The sequence below is a fragment of the Seriola dumerili genome, unplaced genomic scaffold, assembly GCF_002260705.1.
Source record: "Seriola dumerili isolate Sdu_G_001 unplaced genomic scaffold, Sdu_1.0 BDQW01000111.1, whole genome shotgun sequence".
Classification (NCBI taxonomy): Eukaryota; Metazoa; Chordata; class Actinopteri; order Carangiformes; family Carangidae; genus Seriola; species Seriola dumerili.
The window spans coordinates 1,382,855-1,404,622 of record NW_019174366.1 but is presented as its reverse complement, the minus strand read 5'-3'; the positions used below and the strand labels follow the sequence as shown (position 1 = coordinate 1,404,622).

Here is a 21,768-nt window from a genome sequence, read left to right as displayed (position 1 = left end):
CCGTGTGAAGTTCCAAGTTGGTTGCATAGTATTTCCATTGGAAGGCAATTTGTTAATCATAATACTCTGTATGTAAGCTGTACTGGCTCTGCATCTGTTACTGAGCTACTGGTATACATTCGTGGTTCCCAGAAGATGTATGTTGTACTTGTAGCTGTACTTTATTTAGTGCTACTTCAAATATTAGCATGCCGCACTAAACTAAGATGATGCTCACATCATGTTAACGTTCTTATTGAAAGCTGATGTTGATGCCTTACAGAGTTAGTTACAGAGTCTTAGTCTTGTTATATTATTTGGTCATTTTTTGGGGTGTTTTGGCTTAAGCTTACTTCAGCTAAACCTACTAGAATTGTAGAAGCATCTTCCTGGTTGTGCTGGTATGTGCATACTTTTTCATCATACATTTTTTTCGTGAAAATATTTAGGGGTGGAAAGCACACATACAGGAAAAGCAGAATAGAATATTAAAAAAGGTCTTCAGTCTTTTCTCTGAGGAATGTACGGTGCAGTCAGCTCCTGAGCAACAAACACAGGACAATGCCAAAAAGCAGAGTACATAAAGCTGAAATGAAGAGACAATGCACAAGGAAGCGTCACAGGGAGACAGTACTCTGTTTACGTGTCCCCCTCCTCCTCAGTCTCACCATTAGACCGACTAGAGGCGGTGTTGTATCTGATTGGCTCTCTGTGCTGTGGGAGTGATGGAAGGCTCGGCGGGGGTTGGGATGCTGCTGGTGGGGTACCCCCGGGATGACCAGCCACCATCTGCTGGTAAGGTAATACCACTGGTGGGGGCCAAGTGTCCAGCTGGACGGACACTGGAGACCTGCAGAGCAAGTGCAGACACAGAGGCTGAAAGCCATTAGACTTCATCAATAAAAGCCTGGGCTCCTCCAGCTATGTGGTTCACAGGTTTATTGTGAATTATGCATTTAGAATTAGCAGTTTAATCACGGTATACAGGCTGAGGTCAAATAAGATGAATAAATGAATGATTTGATTTGTGAAGAATTTGCCCTCGCAGAGGAATTCCTTCAATTTCCTCTATGTATTTCATCTGTAAATGTCAACCAGTGTCAGCTGTTGAAAGCTAATAGTTTCAGATGATCATTTGTATTCAGAATATATTTAGAAACATTTAGAATTTCTGAAATGTTTTGATGACTAAAAAGTCTTCAATGTTTCTCCAGATACTTTTCTGTGTAAAAAAAAATGTCTTTGATACAGGATTTGTCACAGATTACATTTGCCTTGTTTGTGTCTGATATTAATTGGAGTGTGAGGAGCCATCTGCATCTTTTTTTGCGGAAAGTCATTGCTTGCAGCTGCTATCACTCAGCATTGTCTATGTATCAGCATATCTAAACAGAATAAAAAAAAAAAAATCAGTGTTTATATTATTCCCTGGAGAAAATGATGCATCATCAAAAGCCAAGAGAAATCAGCGGACAATCGTCTTCCACTGTCTCCAATCATGTGATAGTTTGATGGTGGGAAGGCAGGAAGAGTGAGGCCACTGCAGGCCATAAACTCTACATGTCCTTACCATGAACTCCTTAATAGCTTGTGACTGATGCCAGGCCAGGGATGTCCACCACATTGCTATATATTTTGTTTGCATTACATCCTTCAGTATTTACATAGAGACTTTGGTGTAACTCGGTTATGACTTTAATTTCCTGTAATACAAAAAGTTTAATACTGTCAGGACCCATTAGGTTCAGGTTGTGGTAGTTTTTTCGTCAAAATTCTATAGCCCATTCTTCTCTACAGCAACCGTGTGTTGAACCTCCACAGAAGATTACTTTAGGTTCCTCTGATGCGATATTCTACTGAAAGAACAGACGAACTATTCTAAGAATGACTGTAAATCTCTGACCACAAGAAATCTTTGCTTGGAGAATGTCAGAATGTTCTCCCTCTAACCTTCCCAGGGCACTTCCCCTGAGACTGGTTATTTTATGGAGATTTTATGTAGGAGACTTTAAAGTGTTTTCAGAGAACGTTTTAAAATCAATTGATTCATTTCAAAGGCAGAAAGAGGTGGAGAGACATAAGACAGATAGATGATCACCTGGCAACCTACAGTACATCTACCTGTCTACTTATAGTAATAGATGAAATTGGATGGAGCTTCTCACGAGTGTATTTTTATAATGTCATTGGGGTTATCTTACTGTGCGTTAGACAATAAACCTTTTTAACAGAATACACTACTACTACTGATAAACTAGGGATGTGGAATTTATTTTATTTACCAAGCAGGGAGGATCTAACAAAGACTATCTATTGAACTGCATTAGGATCCAGAGCTTTGGGAGCTCGACCCAGACTAAATGTAAGAATATCCTAACCCTCTGCCGGTTCGATTTTGACCATTAATCCTTTATTCTGTCTCTTGTGAGTTCTCCAAACTTCTCGAAGTAAAATACTAAATTACTATTTATTACTAAATGGGGGCACAGAGCTCGGGTGAGCTCACTCCTCTCTAACTCTGCAGCCCTATTTTTGTCTCTTCAAACCCGGCCCTGACTCAGGTGACATCACTTGATGACTTGAAGCTACAATCTGGTCCAGGAGTAACGCTGACATTTATGTTGAAAGCTGCACATGGTCGCTTTTAAATAAAATGAAATAAAACACATCTGTCAGACTTAGACTTATCGGCTCAGGGACACTAAAGGCTCTATATTACTTTTTCACATATACAGTAATAATCTGCAACGCATGGAAGCTTTAACTAAAATGTATAAATTAGTGTTCTGGTTTTGCAGTTCTCCCCCTTTCATGTACTGTTTTCCATTATATCATTTGGCAACACAAATCTATTTAGATGGCATGTTAATAAAGCAAACTGAATGCAAAATAATAATAATACACAATATACTCACCATTAGGCTACTTTATGCATTGTATTATTTTCCTGTATCATCAGTAGGCTGTTTTCCCACTATATTCTTTAAATAGTGTGTCAAGTTCCAATAAAGTAGCCTATAATATTTCATTATGCTAATATCCTTCCTATATTTAGAACCTGTGTGTGTGTGTGTGTTGTTGTTGTTGTTGTTGTTGTGGCGTCTTTTATAATAGGCTATGAGAAGCCTATGAGAAAGGGGGTAATTCTCTCTCTCTCTCTCTCTCTCTCTCTCTCTCTCTCATTCGCTCTTCAATCCTCCAACAGTCGCTTCACCAAGTAGGAAGAGCACAGTCACCGCTTTATGATCCGCGCGCACCGACCAACCGGCCCGCGAGCTGCTCTGTCTCTCTCTCTCTCTCTCTCTGAGCTGCCCTCTCTCTCTTTCTCCGTACACGTTATTCGGTACCGGATTCTCCGCGTATACATGTAGCCGGTAGCTCTCAGCGGGAGACTCTGTTGTCGCCTTCGCGCCATGGAGGACTGCTGTTCCCCAGAAAGCGAGAGGATGGAAGCGTGGCTGGACGACCACTTGGAGTTCACCCACTCCTACTTTATCAGGAAGGCGTCAAGGTAAAAGCGGACGGAGTGGAGAGGAGGGGGTGGGCTTTCATCAGCTCAGGACATTAAACATTAAACCTGAATTACTGTGTTTATGTGCAGCCTGGTGAATGTGAGTGTAGTTTCCACAGGGATTCTCAGTAAATAAACTCAGTTTGCTTTTGTGTACAGGCCAACAGCCAATCATAAAGCACTTCATTTCCTCTGTTAGTTTAGATTGTTTTTACTACAGGTATCACTTTACCTCTCTATTAAAGACAGGAACTCTATGTAACCCTGCACTGATCATATCTAACGGTAAACATCCTGTGGGTCTATGTCAGGCCCACTATGACCTGCAGGCTGTCCCTGCTCAGGTGGTCTACCTGCAGAGCTGTGCATGCCACACAGCTGCTGCACTGCACTGTAGTGATTCACACATGCACTCAGTTCCTCACAGCTCAGCTCTATCTCATTTCACCATTCAATTCATAATCAGTAACAGCTCGGAGAGTTGCACAGGGACCTTTAAACATTAACTTTTACTGCTGTTTAATTCTCAGCGTTCTGTTGAATAGGTCCTTGGTGATAATGATACAAGCCTCCCTCATATGTGCCTGCGCCATCAATGAAACTATTTTCTTCTGATGCAGCCTCCTCATTTTAGACCTCAGAAAGCATTTCTGGGGAAAATTAGCCATTAAATTTCTTAAGAAACATAAATTGCAAATGAGTCTTTCTCAAGCAGCAGCAGCAGCAGCAGCAGCTATATAAGGCGTTTTTTTTGCAGCAGGCGTATCTGGGCATTTCATCAGCCTGGCGGCATTTCATCAGGACACTCAAAGTCTGTTTGTTTTAGTGACAAAACCCTTCAGACCCATTTATCCACTTAAACCATCATAGCAACTTCACCTTGTCTTCTTTTTATCCAGCAATGACAAAACAGAAAAAAAATCTCCATCTTGAAATATTTTCCATAAAAAGCATTGACAGAGGAGATGTTTGTTCCTCCCCTGCTGTTTTTGACTGCATTACCAAAGCAGAAAAGTTGATGGGCTCGGTGCGAGAGGTTTGCACACATCAGCCATTCTGTCGTTCTGGTTGAGAGGTTTTTTTTTTTTAGAGAGGTATTGATTTAGCCACACCTCCCCTGGATACATTAGGGTCGGCTCTGTAGGGAGGCAGGCTACTTGATGGGAGATGGAGTAAGGAGGACTCAACCTGACTGACTCCGACACACTGCACTCAGATAACAGCCCGTTCTCTGTGGCTCTCACAAGTTTTATTTGCCTGGCTCAGGGCCTAAGATACCATGGTTAATTTCATGGCCAGAGCCTTTTACCGTCCTCTCCAGGTTTGGGCCGTCCACTCAGGTGAACAGAACCTTTTTTACTGGCATGAAAACACCAGGAGTCACATGACCTTCAGCATGTTTGAAAACTCGAGCAGAAGCAGAGAAGAGTTCCGCTGGAAAGTGTGTCTGGATGTGTGTGTGTGTGACCAGGTTGTCGGGGTTGATCAGACAATGTGTTGACTGATTAGAGAACGTCGCTGTAATCACATCCAATTCACATCCTGTTCACACAAACACACACACACACACACACACACATACACCATGTCTGACACACACACACACACACGCTCACATTTGATTTGTTCCAGTAAATATCCACCATCAGACACATGAAGGGGCTACAGCACACACCGGCTAAATGAAAACACTTCATCACAGAGACCGTTCACTTTTATTATCCATGCTCACTTATAATTTATCTACAAAAATGATACTTCTGTTTCATAATCTCCAGCGGTGAAATTGCCAGTTGCATTATGTTTAGTGGCCACATTTGCTGTATTCTTGTTATCACTGCTAAGAGACGTTATTTGTTGTAATGGTTTAGCTCAAAGCAGACAGCTCTCTTCAGTCAGAGTTTTCAGATGCAAATTATGTGCAGAAGCCAAAGAGAAATTTGTGGTGGAGGGATATGTGTATTAGTACCTGAATCTCCGCAACCAGGGGCCAATTCCCAATTCATGACAACCTCTCACTAGTTTTATTTTTTGCAAATATATTTTCTAAGGAAACCCTGAAAGCCAAGTGAAAAAAAAAATAATGTCAGGATTTTTTTAGTATTTGTTTTTGTAATACTCGTTTTGGCCACAAGATGCTGTGAAAATGAAAGTGACTTTTTTTTTTTTTGGTCATTCAGGGTGCACATTAACAGCGTGAAGCTCCTGCACGTGGGAGAAGTTCCTGGGTTCGGGTCCCTTTTAACCCATATATCCGTTGTGACCTGCTCGCTCCGTGGACTTGGTATCTATCACCTGACTTCCTAAAGCAGAAGCTTCCTTGCTAAAGAAAAACATGACTGCTTTTTGTCCTAATCAGACTGGGGGGTAGTGGTTCACTTCAGCGCCTTGTGGCTGAAATGAGTACTACAAAAGTGAACACAAAAGCCTTTCAGTGACTGTCGCTTCCCTGATCTCAAGCTAATTGTTTATTTCCCTGATCCTAGTTTATCTCTGGCTTGAAACTTTAAGTGATAATATGGAACTTTTGAACGAAGTTACTGTCATATGCAATAAATCCCTTCCTTCGTCTGAGATTTAAGCCTTGCTTGCTCTTGGATCAGTGGCTTATGGTAGCTAGTCTTTGCTAATGTTTGCAAACTTTAGATAGGAAGTGTTCGCACATTATTCCTCGGTGGTAAGCCCTTGTACTTAGTGAAACCAGATACAAACAAATAGTGTATGAATCAATGGCTGAATCATAAATGCCATTTAATAATCTCATTTATTGATTTGGAAAATTTTGAGAATCTTCTGATTTTATTGAGTCTAATTGCTCAAATTCTGATAATACAAAGAGTCTTTTCAGGGTGTTTGTGACACTCAGAAAAATGTATTCACTCCTTCTGATTGTGTCATTGGGACTGTCTCTGAATGATAACGTCTTTGAAGTCACCGCCTTGGGAACTAAGAGGAAAGTCGTCGGGGCCTTTGCACCTTGTGGTCCAGGAAATTCCATTAGCACATTATCCTCATCACATTAAGGGCCACACATTAAGATTGTTGGGCCAATATATCATGACTGATTGGACTGAGTTGGTTCAGGGTCAGATGGTGTTGAGAGTCCATGGATAAAGTCTTACAGTGTGTTTTCTGTTGGAACCAGTTGCTGCCTATTATTCACATTAAGATTAATTTTGAACATTTAATTTTTACAACTGGAATTGGGACCACTGGCATCACATGTTCGATCTGGAAATCTAATATATACGCATGCATTTTTTAATGTCTGAAAATCTTAGCAAACGCTAACAACTGTTATTTCATGATTGAGTTGATCATGTTTCACTACAGAGCCACAGCTCAGCTGAACTTCACCTCGCTCTCATGGAGCTGATTCACCTGCTGCTCTGTCTGCGAGGGTTCACTGTCCTCATCGCCTGTGTCTCTCACTCACGGTCTCCACCCAAATTTTGCATTTTTAATCTGAGTCTTGGCCTTTCCACTGCTAATTGCAGCATAGATTATCCAGGCATGGATGCCTGTTTTTGTCTTGGAAGAGGAACAGATGATGATGATTTGTGTTCTTGACCACGTGTATTTATTCAGCTGCTCATTACGTGTTCTTCTCTGTCGGGAATAAATGTTCTGAGTATGTCGGTGGAGAATGTCATTATGAAAGAAGTCTTCAATAATAAGGTCTGTTTGAAATGAACTGCATGTGATCTGACAGTTTAACCTGCAGAACATCAGTAACTGTTACAGTTTCTTCTCCTCCGGACAGGGAGATGGTTAATGCCTGGTTCGCTGAGCGTGTTCACACCATCCAGCCTTCTGCCTCCAAAGAAAATCCTCCACAGCAGCGGGCGCACCAGTCCTCTACAGACCCTGCTCCCACCTCCACCATCCTCCCACCCACCCTCAGCCTCCTGGACAACCGCTGCCCATCCCCAGCCACGGTCCCCAGCCCAGCCCCTGGCACCCCGACTCGCAAAATCTCGGCATCAGAGTTCGACCGCCCGCTCAGACCCATTGTGGTTAAAGACTCGGAGGGCTCGCTGACGTTTCTGAGCGACGCCGACCGTGAAACCGTGCCTCTCTGGGGCTCAGGGATGGGTGAGGGCAGTGTTGTTGGGGGCAGTGGTAATGGAGGCGGACTCAGCGAGGCAGGTAGTGGCAGCGGGGGTGACCGCTGCACCAGGCTGCTGGAGCTGGTGAAGGACGTGTCGAGTCATCTGGATGTGACAGCACTCTGCCACAAGATCTTCCTCCACATCAATGAGCTGATCGCTGCCGACCGCTACTCACTGTTCCTGGTAGGAATACAGGGGAAGGGGCTGTGGGGGGGGGGTCAAAGTGTAACTCAGTGGGCAGAGGAGGAGGAGGAAGTGAGACGTAGGTCTCTACGGTATATCTGATGTGAAAAGCTCCGGCTCTTTAGAGGGAATGAAACAGTTAGTGCTGACAGGTGTAAGTGTTAGTCTGTCATGTTAGTACCTGTCTGTCTGAGCTAGTTTTCTGCCTTTGTATAGCATATTTTATGTTTCGTGTATTTAACATGTATTTGTAGTGTGAAGCCTGAATGGGGGAAAAAATAACTTATTTGCTCAATTCAGTATTATAAATGAAGGATAGATTAAAACAAAATGTTTTTTATATTTTTCTCCCTGAAGTAGCGTTAAGTGATTTTTTTGCCACAGGCAGCTTATGAACTTATAATGGCTAACACATTAGCAAACAGCCGCTAATTTACCAGCTACCACAGAGTAGCAATAATCTTTATTTAGAGTTGTTTCTGTCCACCTGATGAATTTAAATCCAGCAGGCCTTTTCCACAACAGGTGCTTTGACTTAGGAAAAGTAGAGGTATTAACAATAGCCCCATTCCAGCAAGTGCCCCAGTAAAGTATCTTTGATAGTGTACAGTGGGTCGCTGCTGTAGGAAACAAGGGCTGCAGTCGAGAAGGTCAAAATAATCTCCTCTCCAACCACTTTTCCTCGACCTTGATGGAAAAACGTCATGAGGTCAAAGACGTGAAGGAGAAGATAAGGACATAGGAGAAGAATCTAATTTCACTGACACTAAGCCTTGTTTTTTAAACTAACTTTATTTATAACACATGGACGATAAATCCTCCTTTCCTCACCACAAAGAAAAAGCAAACAGAATAAATTATATTCAGACATAAATATAGTTTTCTGTCATATACGCTTTTAACATTTCTATAAGTTTGTTAAGTAGAGAAAATTCATTTTTAGTGCTTTACACAATGGGAGGGGATTTAGTGCAACAACATTTATTCATAGACTATAGTATTTGGATATGATAATATAATTAACTATAAATTCAACCTGTTTGTTCTTCATGACGACTCCTCACTGATTTAAAGAGAATGAATCTGTATTTATGGATTTGGGCTTCAGTGGATCAGACAACGATCTCCATCAGTTCTGGTGGTCTTTCTTAAAACAGCTGCTCTGATGTTTCTACATTTATCTGGGTCTGCAGAGGTGAAACTACAATGATGTGTTGCTTTAAACGTTGCTGCGGCAAGGAATTGTGGGACACCATTTCTCCTATTCTTTTGTAAAGAATAGGTTTCCTATGCTGAAGGAGATAAGAGATTTCGACCGCAGGTTTCAAAACAACGAGCTAAAATAGGCTAAAAAAGCTCTGTCGAGCTGAGGGGAACTGCAGAGTTTGCTGATGATTGTATGTGGGCTCATCATTGTTACTGACAACCTCCACATTACAGTGTCATTGAATCTATTATTCATGTAAAATGATAGATTTTTCTTGTATGGGATCTTTTAATGACGTGACTTTAAAACCTGTAGCTGCTAATTAATAAGTCTCTCTGGATTGGTCCCTATGAGCAGCACCTTCATATTACATATAGACATAATCAAAACCCCTAACAGTGACTCCAGTATAGTCTGATGTCTGTGTAGTGTGTCCTCTAGTTATAGTGGAATCAGATTTATTTATGTGAATATTACCTGCACAATCAACGTGTTCTCTTGACTGAGTACCTTTTTCTTTTTAGTACAGTAAAGAGCACGATCATATATACAACATGTCATGTCTGCATGTCTGTTTTACTGATTTGTATGTGTGTATGTGTGTGTGTGTGTGTGTGTGTGTGTGTGTGTGTGTGTGTGGTCCCAGGTGGGTGAGGACAGCTCCAACAGAAAGTTCTTGGTTAGCCGGCTGTTTGATGTGGCCGAGGGATCCACATTGGAAGAATCCTCCAGTAGCTGCATCCGGCTGGAGTGGAACAAGGGCATTGTGGGACACGTAGCTGCAACGGGCCAGGCACTCAATATCAAGAACGCGTATGAGGTGGGGATTTCACATGGTCTTGCCTCCTTTTCTTCATGTCACCGGTAACAGTGAAGATGCTGGTGAAGCCTCTAATGAGGTGGTTTTGCTGTGTGTACATTGGTGTGTGTGTTGAAACAGGCTTGTGTTTGCTTTGGGGTATATTTGATGGTTCATGCTGACAGAGCAGACTGGAGGGGGTGGGAGGGGCATCAAAGAAGGACAAGTAGGCTCCTCTCTCACACACACACACACACACACACACACACACACACAAACACACACACACACGCCAGCTGCAGTCTCTGGTGACATTCTGACCCCTGACAGTTTCAGTGTATTAACCAGGTTTCAACATAATACCACTCTCCCACTTCAATCAATGATCAATCTGACTTTAGAACCTGTCACCAACGACATGGCTCATCTTTACATCACAGTAAAAAGCTAAATTGCAAATTAAAGGAATATGTTGAAATACGCTTATTCACTTAAATAGAAACAGAAAACTTCCCTTTAAGTTAGACATACACCTACCTGTCCTTTTAAAGCTCAATCATTCACATATAAATAAAATCAAAGCGAAGTGAATTGAATTAACAAACAGTGAGATTAATATCAATCTGAACCTTTCACTCCCAGAAAGAAAGCAAATAACAGTGTTTCTCAATAATGTTAACTCTCCCCACCCTGGATGTTGTCCTGTGAGCAACTGTAGAGTCACCATTCAATCTAACCTGCATGTCTCTGGACTGGGGGAGGAAGCCTGAGTACCCCGGGCAGACCCTGTTGTTGTGAGGGAACAGTGCTAACCACTGCACACTGTGCCACCCTTGTTTACATGTGATTGACACTTCTACACTTCATAATATAATATGTCATAACACTGCTGTAATACAGATAACCGCATTTATATTTACAACATATTAAGTTTAATGTGTGGGGGTGTTGTGTATTTTTATTTAAATCTTCAACAGTTGGGGGCGCCGTGGTGGCTCGCCTCATACCACAGGGGTTTAGTCCTAACTGCAGCGGCCACACACACACACACATACACACACACACACACACACACACATGTTTACTTTAGTCACTTTTGGGGAAATTACACACACTTGCATTCATTTTGTGGAGACTTACCCTGACCATTTTATAATATACCTGTTGTTCATGTTGTCTGTTGGACTTTGCAATTCAAGAAGTTCTTTGCAGCAGAATTTTACAGTTCCACAGTGAACATCTCTGCGTCAGCAGAAGAAAAACAATGTAATAAATAAATCTATGTATAAATGTATCTGTACAAATTCTGAACTAAATGAATGAGTTTAGATTCCTCAGAGTCATCACTCCATACGTCTGCTATCTCATTAATCCTCATCTCAGACCAAACAAAAACTAATCAGTGTGTCACAGTGAGGTGCTGATGTTTGAGTTAACCATTGCACTGCTGGTCCGACATGAGCCTGAAGTTTGCTTGATAATCACCAGCTAGATTACTGAAGTTAGTTTAAAGTTCATTGTTTGTGTTAATGGTTGTTTAGACGGACTGATCAGTGTGGTGCTTTATGGCATATGGTAACAATCTAAGACTGTGATAGCCTATATGGGACGTCACATTGTGTGATGAATGTCTGGGGGATTATAGAGCTGCAGTGTAAATAGATGAATAATATGTTTTTACATATGTAGTCATGTGTGTTTTGTATATTTGAATCAGAATTTGGACTTCAACTTCTGACATGTCAAATTTGCCTTAAGTTTAAATTGAATGTTGCTGGGCGTGTCTCATAGTACAATATGACCACTGTTCTGGATGTCACATTTCTCTCACAGTTATTAGATTTGTCAAACTCACAGTGTGTATATGGCCTTCAATCTGAATGTGGGTTAATGGGCAGCATGGCTGTAGCCTAGGAATCATATCAAATATCAGTTCTTGTAGTCCAGCTACATGCTTCTACACAGAAACACAGCCTTTGTTTGAAACAAAAAAAAGATGAGGTTATAGTGTGTGCTTCTCTGCTTCCATAAAAATATCTTCAAAAAAAGATTCAAGGCCGATAATGAAACAGTTTGTTTTCCACAAAGCAGCAGCATCAGCGCCTGGAGTCATTTATTCTGTGTGTGATTTCCTGCTGTGCACTTCCCTCCTTCTGATAGCTCTGTCATCTGGCTGCCTGCTAACCTCAAGATGATGATGATGACAGAGGGAGAGAGAGGGAGAGAGGGAGATAGGAAGAGAGGGATGGATAGAGGGGGTGGGGGTGGTGGTGGGGTAGAGAACAACAGTGTTCCACCTGTGTCCAAGCTTGCTTTGTGTTTGTGTGTGTGTATGTGTGTGTGTGTGTGGTGTGTGGTGTGTGTGTGTGTGTGTGTGATCACCTTATAAGTGAGTGCACTTGAGGATTCAAGTGTGTTTTTGAGTGTGTGAGCGCATGTGTATGTGTACATAAGTGTGTGTAATTAATGCCTATAAATGTATGAATATGTGTAAAAGGTGTGTCTGTCTGTCTGTCTGTCTGTGTGTGTGTGTGTGTGTGTGTGTGTGTGCAATTCTGTTTTTGTGCACATATGTGTGTAGCAAACAGAATTAAATTGCACATAAAAATGTGTGTAAAACAAAATCAATATTAGTGTGTGTATCATGATGTGCACTAATTGACTCAGTTAATGCACAATTATCTGACTGTTTATGCTGCATGTTATATATATATATATATACGTATATGTGTGTATGTGTGTGTGTGTGTGCGCTGCAGAACCTGATACTGCTTCCAGGAAGTCAATCTACGTCATCTGAGGGACTCCCCAGCTCTCTGATTGGATCTTTAACTCCCCATTAGTCTGCTCAGGATTACATTGATTTCAGCAGCACAGTGACGGACACGCCCCCAGCTGCTTGTTTACATCAGTGTGAGCCACTGTGGCCTCAGCCAGGCCTCACCTGTGTCTGACTGCTGCATCATAAATACCAGCTCTGTTTTCATTTCACTCTGTCCTCCTCCACTCTGTCCTCCTCCACTCTGTCCACCTCCACCGCTCTGTCCTCCACCACTCTGTCCTCCTCCACCACTCTGTCCTCCACCGCTCTGTCCTCCACCACTCTGTCTACCTCCACCACTCTGTCCTCCACCGCTCTGTCCTCCACCACTCTGTCTACCTCCACCACTCTGTCCTCCACCGCTCTGTCCTCCACCACTCTGTCTACCTCCACCGCTCTGTCCTCCACCACTCTGTCCTCCACCGCTCTGTCCTCCACCACTCTGTCTACCTCCACCACTCTGTCCTCCACCGCTCTGTCCTCCACCACTCTGTCTACCTCCACCACTCTGTCCTCCACCGCTCTGTCCTCCACCACTCTGTCTACCTCCACCGCTCTGTCCTCCACCACTCTGTCCTCCACCGCTCTGTCCTCCACCACTCTGTCTACCTCCACCACTCTGTCCTCCACCGCTCTGTCCTCCTCCACCACTCTGTCTACCTCCACCGCTCTGTCCTCCACCACTCTGTCTTCCTCCACCACTCTGTCCTCCACCACTCTGTCCTCCACCACTCTGTCCTCCACCGCTCTGTCCTCCACCACTCTGTCCTCCACCACATTGTCCTCCACTCTGTCCTCCACTCTGTCCTCCACTGCTCTGTCCTCCACCGCTCTGTCCACCTCCACCGCTCTGTCCTCCACCACTCTGTCCTCCACCACATTGTCCTCCACTCTGTCCTCCACTCTGTCCTCCACTGCTCTGTCCTCCACCACTCTGTCCTCCACTCTGTCCTCCACTGCTCTGTCCTCCACTGCTCTGTCCTCCACTCTGTCCTCCACCACTCTGTCCTCCACTCTGTCCTCCACCGCTCTGTCCTCCACCACTCTGTCCTCCACCACATTGTCCTCCACTCTGTCCTCCACTCTGTCCTCCACTGCTCTGTCCTCCACCACTCTGTCCTCCACTCTGTCCTCCACTGCTCTGTCCTCCACTGCTCTGTCCTCCACTCTGTCCTCCACCACTCTGTCCTCCACTCTGTCCTCCACCGCTCTGTCCTCCACCACTCTGTCCTCCACCACTCTGTCCTCCACTCTGTCCTCCCCTGCTCTGTCCTCCACCACTCTGTCCTCCACCACTCTGTCCTCCACCGCTCTGTCCTCCACTGCTCTGTCCACCTCCACCGCTCTGTCCTCCACCACTCTGTCCACCTCCACCACTCTGTCTTCCACCGCTCTGTCCTCCACCACTCTCTTCTTCACCGCTCTGTCCACCACCACTCTGTCCTTCACCACTCTGTCCTTCACCACTTTGTTCACCATTCTGTCCTCCACCACTCTGTCCTCCACCACTTTGTCCACCACTCTGTCCTCCACCACTCTGTCCTCCACTCTGTCCTCCACCACCACTTTGTCCACCATTCTGTCCTCCACCACTCTGTCCTCCACCACCTCTTTGTCCTCCACTCTGTCCTCCACCACTCTGTCCTCCACTCTGTCCTCCACCACCACTTTGTCCACCATTCTGTCCTCCACCACTCTGTCCTCCACCACCTCTTTGTCCTCCACTCTGTCCTCCACTCTTTCCTCCACCACTCTGTCCTCCACCACTTTGTCCACCATGCTGTCCTCCACCACTCTGTCCTCCACCACCACTTTGTCCTCCACTCTGTCCTCCACTCTTTCCTCCACCACTCTGTCCTCCACCACTTTGTCCACCATGCTGTCCTCCACCACTCTGTCCTCCACCACCACTTTGTCCTCCACTCTGTCCTCCACCACTCTGTCCTCCACCGCTCTGTCCTCCACCGCTCTGTCCTCCACCGCTCTGTCCTCCACCGCTCTGTCCTCCACCGCTCTGTCCTCCACCGCTCTGTCCTCCACCGCTCTGTCCTCCACCGCTCTGTCCTCCACCGCTCTGTCCTCCACCGCTCTGTCCTCCACTCTGTCCTCCACCACCTGCTTGCTCCAGGTTGAGGTGATGGAGATGTTTAGAGGAGGAAACATCAGAGAGACTCAGCCTGTTTGAGCCTCAGTCAGTTGATGTAGTGACATGACCGACAAAAAATACATGTGAACCATGTGGGACGTGCTGCTCCTGCGTCTCCCTCAGCAGCTTCACTGACAGGAATCGACCAGCTGACATTGGATGAGGGCGGGTTACACCCTGGACAGGTCGCCAGTCTATCACATATAGAGACAAACGGCCACTCACACACCTATGGGCCTAATTGTGGGAGAGAACCCCGGCAGACACGGGAAGGCCCCAGGCCCGGTGGTTCAAACACAGAACTATGGGCCTGGCGAAAGGTGACAGTGCTAACCACTGCGCCACCATGCTACCCTTCAATTCAATGAACTTGATTTGTCCCTCAAGGGGCAATATGACGCGAGAGAGTTTGCAGACAAAAGTACACACAGACAATTCATCCACATCTTTCCTCGGGCACAGGAATAACATTTGTGACATTCAAGCCTTTTATTGAGTAAAAAGAATTATATATTTATGATTGTTGTGTGATTTGAATGCACAGCTGCTGTTTGACTTTTACTTGTAGTTCTGGATTTTAACGTCATCGCTGCAGCTTATGAACTTCTAACATCACTTCACTCACAGTTTAGGTTTATGGATGTGTTGCACTCCAAACTGCTTTACTCCTGTCCATGAGAATATAAGAACTCATGTTGTGTAAATCATTTCTACAGTCATTTCTACATGTAAACTGATACGATCTTGCATCTCAGCGAAGGCTTGGCGTGGGGAAAGTGGCAGGAAATTAACTGAATAAGCAATTCTGACCCACGGCCAGAACCCGTAATGAACCAAGTCTGGCACTTGTGGCGTATGTCAGTTGTAGTTGTGGGCTGTTGAACTCGGGGCCACCAGTCGGACTCTACTTCATCTGCATATCTCATCCCGGACTTGGCTGAGTCTTTGGCAGAACGGTCAGTCCACACTGCGGCCGTACCTCACGGCTGATCAAGCCGGCCGATGTCGCGTCGAGTGTTTTTGTTCTGGCATCCGTGATTCGGACCATGTGTGGGCCGACACAGTTTGCTAGCTGGGATGTTTGGGTGGTCTTATTACCTGTTCAGGACTTGTTCTGTGCTAGGGATCGTTGTGTTTTACCAATCATTTTAGAGCTGATGTTAACAACACCTGGCAATCGGTTCCTGACTTATTGAAAAGGGAAGTAAACTGCGTATACAACAATAATAATAATGATGATGATAATGTTTTTCTTTATTTCTTCCTCTTTTCCCTCTCCTAAAAGTCTATAGTAGTTGATATTCTGTTATTGTATGCTGCAAAGTAATCACAGTAATCAATACCATGGTCAATATCCTACAAACGTGTCTATATAATGATGTGAGTGTTTCAGTGCCATTGTTTCCTTTTTCAGTTCAGGTTTTCACTTCAATTCAATTCAATTCAATTTCATTTGTATAGCGCCAAATCAATATATACATTATCTCAGGGCACTTTACAGGGTGATGTGGAGACCTCACATTATTATAGAGAGAGACCAACAGTTCACAGGGGGGAGGAAAAACTCCCTTTAACGGGGAGAAACCTCCAACAGAAGCGGGCTCGGGGTGGGGGTGGGGGTGGGGGTGGGGGGGGCTGTCTGCCTCCACCTGCTGGGTTTTCAGCCCCATAGTTCTACAGAACCAACGTGTGTTAGCGTTTAGAGCTGTTAATGTGCCAGTGCTCTCACTGTCAAGTGAATATGTGCCATGGAAGAATGGACAGCCTGACAGGTGAAGCAGACTAAGGGGCGTTAGTCAAGATTCACTAGTTAGACCTTTGTTTTTATTCCTTCAACAGCAGTCTCTTCAAGAGTCCAGTCAGTGTGAAATGCTGAGTTTAAACGAGCAGCAAACAGAACAAGGAGAAATATTCTACTAAAACAGGGGAAGTTGATATTCGCTTGTGTCTCAGGACACCATAGTGTACAGTACAGAGAAATTGAGGACCCTGGAATATGCACAGAAATCCTGCTATGATACAAACATAAGGAACCATTTTGTCTTCCCATACCAAACCTGAGTGTAATGTTTAAATGGTTGTTGTGTCATAGTTTCATACACACATACACACACAGACGGTCCCCTTGAGTCTATGGAGGAGCCTAATGGCAAAGGACAGAGAGAAGGCGAGTGTTTAAAGGTCAGCTGGTGGGTGGGAGATTAGCCCTCTGAAGAAAACATCTCTATATCCATCGGTTCTTAAAGGACCACTGTGTAGGATTTAGTTAGATCTGTTGTCAGACAGGGAATTTGATGTTCATTATTAGGTTTTCATTCGTGTGTAATCACCTGAAACTAAGAATCATTGTGTTTATATCAGAATATCAGTTTCTAAATTAAAGTTATTTAGTGTTTCAGCTGGTAATACAGAAACCGTATGAAAAATCAACAGCGCTGAGGAATCCAGTTATGATTGTTAAAAAGCTCAGAATAGTGCAAGTATGTTGGTCTAACACACTATTAGAAATAGCTCTGAAATATGTGTGTGTCCTGCTTCCCCAGGACCCCAGGTTCAACGCTGAGGTCGACCTGATCACAGGTTACAAAACCCAGAGTATCCTTTGTCTGCCCATCAAGAACCACAGAGACGAGGTGAGACGGCACGACTTCTCAGACCCGAATGAATCATACGATCCACATCGTCAAGTGATATCGAAGCAAGAGCCACTTTAAGGCCCCTATATACGTAAATAAATGTGTATAAATAAAAATGTCTGTTAGATTCGCACAAACCAGGTGATGCACACTGTGTGCATCACCTGGTTTGTTCGAATCTGGTGTGCGTCACCCAGTCCTTCAGATCACCTCTGTCTTTGTTTTATCTATTTCACCCATCACAGGTGGTCGGAGTGGCTCAGGCTATCAACAAGAAATGTGGGGAGGACGGTGCCTTCACTGAACAGGATGAAAAGGTGAGCAAAGTTTCAGTTTCACTTCCAAGGACCGTGTTTTGTTAATGTTTAAAAACTCCGAAACTTGTTGGCAACAGTCTGTTGCTCTTGACTTAAGTGTTGGACAGACTTACTGGCATGTTATGCATTAGTATAAGCATAAGCGTAGCTGTCCTGTCCCGTGTCAAACTACACACGCCTTCTCCTCAATCCATCTCCACCTTTGCGTCCTTCCTTATATCATCCGTCATCTTTCCATCCTCACTTCCTCTCTCTTTCTGCCACTTCTTCATTGATTTATCTTTTTTCCATGCAGTAGTCCGGTCTTGTTTCTTGTCTTTCTTTCCTCTCACATGTGGTTCTCCTCCTCCCTCACAGGACTTCTCGTCCTATTTGGCCTTTTCGGGCATCGTCCTGCATAACGCTCAGCTCTATGAGACATCGCAGCTGGAGAACAGACGCAATCAGGTGAGTATGAATGTGTGTTTCTGAAGGTTTGTGTATGTACGGACACAAGTCTATACACAATCTATTCTTGTATGTGTGTGTGTGCGCAGGTGCTCTTGGACCTGGCCAGTCTGATCTTTGAGGAACAGCAGTGTCTGGAGGTCTTACTGAGGAAGATCGCAGGAACCATTCTGTCCTTCATGCAGGCCCAGGCTTGTACTGTCTTCATTGCTGACGAAGACTCAATGGTCAGTACACACACACACAGACACACACACACACACTATGGGGGGTGAAAAGAGACATAGAGGACGAGATGCACGTACATACTCTGATTGTTTAGTAGAAGCCCCACACGTGCATGAGCGTGTATGTACGTCAGTGACTGCACGTATACATGTATGTGCGTGTTTGTGCAGTCACTTCAGCCAACTCAAAGGACAGAGTAGAATTCCCCACAGTTCTCAGACCTGAGTGTTTCTTCGGTCTGTCCCTCTCATGAATGTTATCCATACATTTATACTGTGGCAGATATAATGACTCAAGAAGAGATGAATCATCCAAGAGGCTCCTTCGGTTCTGACTGACTGGAAATGTCGGTGTTCTTCCTGGATCCTGTTTTCACAAAAGTCCAGTTGGGGTATCCACAAGCTTTAAGTGCGTCTTTCACGTGTTTGTGTTCCTTCTCTTGGGCTTGGACACTTGTCTTCTATGTGTACGGCACAGTCCAAAAAAAGCCACAACATATGCTTGTGTGAATTTGATGTCTCCAGGATGAGGTGAAACATCTTCAGGTATCTACAACAAAGTCCAGTTGCCCTTGATTCAACTCTTCTTGGGTAACCATGGGTGACCATGGCATGGATGACTGCCACAACCTTTGAGGTAGTCCTGACTGGAGACAGTAATTACTTTTAGACTGAAAATAAGCCTTTTTTTTTGCACTTTGTAATAACTTGATTACACGTCATGTAAACACACAAGTTCAAATTAGTCTAATTCATTTTTTGATTTATCACTGAGCCCATACTGTGGAAATGAAAATGATAGATTTTGATACACCTGATACAGTCACAGTTTACAAATAGAAAATACATATAACAAAGAATTTCACAATAGAATGACGAACAGCCCAAGATTAGCTGTAATTGACCATCTGACTTATTAGCTTATTTGTTTATGTATTTTTGCAGTAAAACATGAAGCAGTTGATTGTTGAACAGCTGATTCAAAATCAGCTGTTCAAATAGCTTTTAGCAAAAGGCTGCATTAATGGAAACAGTGGAAGGCTGTTTTGTTTCACTGGTTGAAAAGTGAAGCACTTGAACAGAAGGAAATGAAGCAGCTTTCAGCAACATAATGACTGATGTCAGCTCTGACACGCAGTGTCTGTTCTGCAAGTAAATAACTTTTATATAACAAGACTAGGTCAAAACCTAGTATATGTCTGGACTGCATATGGTCAATGTGCTGAATTAAGGACGTAGTTGAAAACTGATGTGGAACCTGTAAAGGAATGACATCATCACGTCCTTCTCTCCTCCTCTCTGTGCTCACATTTACAGCATTTGAATACAGCTGAATTCACAATAAAGCTGTTCTCATTGACATGTTTTTCTGTCTCTGTTGTCATGACAATTGAACAAGTTTGGAACAGTGACTGAAATATGGTCCATGAAGACTGCATGTTAACCAGCAGTCACTTCCAAGCTGCTGCTAAAATCCTGATTTTATAACTATGACATCATCTGACAACATCACCAAACACATCAGCTAAAGACAAAGACTGTTACAGTTAGAAGCAACAGAATATTTACATTAGTTAGTCTCTCACACAGAGCACAGCCTCTGTCTGGGATCCACAACAGTTTTCAACTTCTGTATTTCCTCAAAAAGTGAGCAGAGACTTGATTTACCTCACCTGCAGAGTGTAATAGACTTTTCTAGGCTTGTCTTCATTTCTGTCTCCCTCTGTTTGATATGTAGAGTTGGTCAGATCGGTATTTCAGCACCAAGCCTCCTTTCGAGTCATTCCTGTCTGTTAAAGTTACTGCATTCTGTGTTTATACAAACTCAACACTTCACAACAGGAGGTGTAGCCCTAAGCCTACTGACCGTGGTCAGTCAGTCAGTCAGTCAGTCAGTCAGTCAGTCAGTCAGTCAGGTCAGGCCATTAGGCCTTTAGGTTGGCCCCACTGTTGCAGTCCAGCCACAAAGCAAAAAAGAAGAGTCACTGGCAGTGTTTTAAAATAAATGCAGTCCTTACTTCTGACTGACACTTTACTGACTCTCTCTGTCTTTCTCTCTCTCTCTCTCTCACACACACACACACACACACACACAGGACCGTGTTAGTCCTCTAAGGACATACTTTTTTTTTGGCTTGTCCTCCTCAGGGGCATCCAGTGTCTGGAAAACACACACTGACACACTTTATACTTCACACTGACACACAGGAAGAGGAAGCAAATGAACTGTCATATACTGAGGGAGATTGATAAATAAGCCTGGTTGTAGTATTCCTACATCTCTGTAGGTGCATCTAATAAGCAGCTGATGGCTGCACAGAAACTGTGAAACTCATCGCACCCATTATTTTGATCCAAGCATTTCAAACATCAGAAAGAATGTGGCTTCTGTTCCTCTGTGTTGGTTCCTGGTTAATGATCCAGTTTCTTCAGATTTACAGTGCTCTCTATTTTTCCATATAAGACAGCTCACATGCTGTGTTTATATTTTATATTAAATAATGTTTATACAGTAATTTAGGGGGAACTTCAAATCTCTTTTCCTAGATGAATAATGGAGGTTATAACACTGAGGAGCCTCATCTGGAGGTTTAGTCTTAGTTGCTCATTTGGCAGTTCTGTCTCCAGCTGTCCTCATCTGTCTTTGTGTGTTTAAATCCATATACCAGTGTGTTGCAGTCAGTGTGACTGATGCATAATGCAACAAAAGTAACTGTTAGAAAGTAATAGAGAGAAGCAGATTAGAATTGGTGGAGATGTTAGTCTGTATAGTTATACTGTATATGGAGCAGTTTGGACACATTTCTAAAAGAAATCTAGAATTACCTCCTTGTAGTTGTATCCCTCCGCAACTCTGACTTGTTCCAGGTTACATCCCTATTCATCCAGAGTCATATAAAATATGAACCAACTGTGTGAAATTTTGTCATAATTGCTGTGAAGTCTTGAGTAATGGCTAAAAAGTGTTTTGTGAGGTCACACTGACCTTGACCTTTGACATTTGACCACCAAAATCGAATCAGTTCATCCTTGAGTCCAAGTGAAAATCTGTGCCAAATGTGAAAGGATTTCTTAAAGGCGTTACTGAGATAATGCGTTCACAAGGCCAAGACCACGTTTTGTGAGGTCACCGTGACGTTGGCACTGAAGTATCCAGGCTTCTTCTCTTCATCCTCTCCTGACCACCACACATCATCTCATTTCAATCTTATGTCTGGAAATATTTTTATCTTTGCCAAGTTTGTTACAACCTAAGAGAGATAACGAACGTTAATAGAACGCCTGTGAAGCGGAGTGATACATGTAGTTAAAAGTCCCAGTGCTGTTATACTCCATATCAGCACTCATGGAAGCCTCTCGTCCAATCAGATTACTTGGTTAGA

At 43.7% G+C, this 21,768-nt stretch overlaps 1 protein-coding gene across 1 annotated transcript in view; it reads left to right on the top strand.

Annotated features, from left to right (window-relative positions):
* Positions 1-3,425: 3,425 nt before the first annotated feature.
* The window catches only part of pde5a (phosphodiesterase 5A), a 63,572-nt gene continuing 45,229 nt past the window's right edge, over positions 3,426-21,768 (top strand). The window contains exons 1-9 of the mRNA XM_022747857.1: positions 3,426-3,490; positions 7,254-7,343; positions 7,437-7,585; positions 7,640-7,785; positions 9,639-9,812; positions 17,302-17,391; positions 17,640-17,711; positions 18,069-18,158; positions 18,248-18,385. Of these exons, the coding sequence (XP_022603578.1) occupies positions 3,426-3,490; positions 7,254-7,343; positions 7,437-7,585; positions 7,640-7,785; positions 9,639-9,812; positions 17,302-17,391; positions 17,640-17,711; positions 18,069-18,158; positions 18,248-18,385 (1,014 nt within the window). The remainder of the gene's footprint in view (positions 3,491-7,253; positions 7,344-7,436; positions 7,586-7,639; positions 7,786-9,638; positions 9,813-17,301; positions 17,392-17,639; positions 17,712-18,068; positions 18,159-18,247; positions 18,386-21,768) is intronic.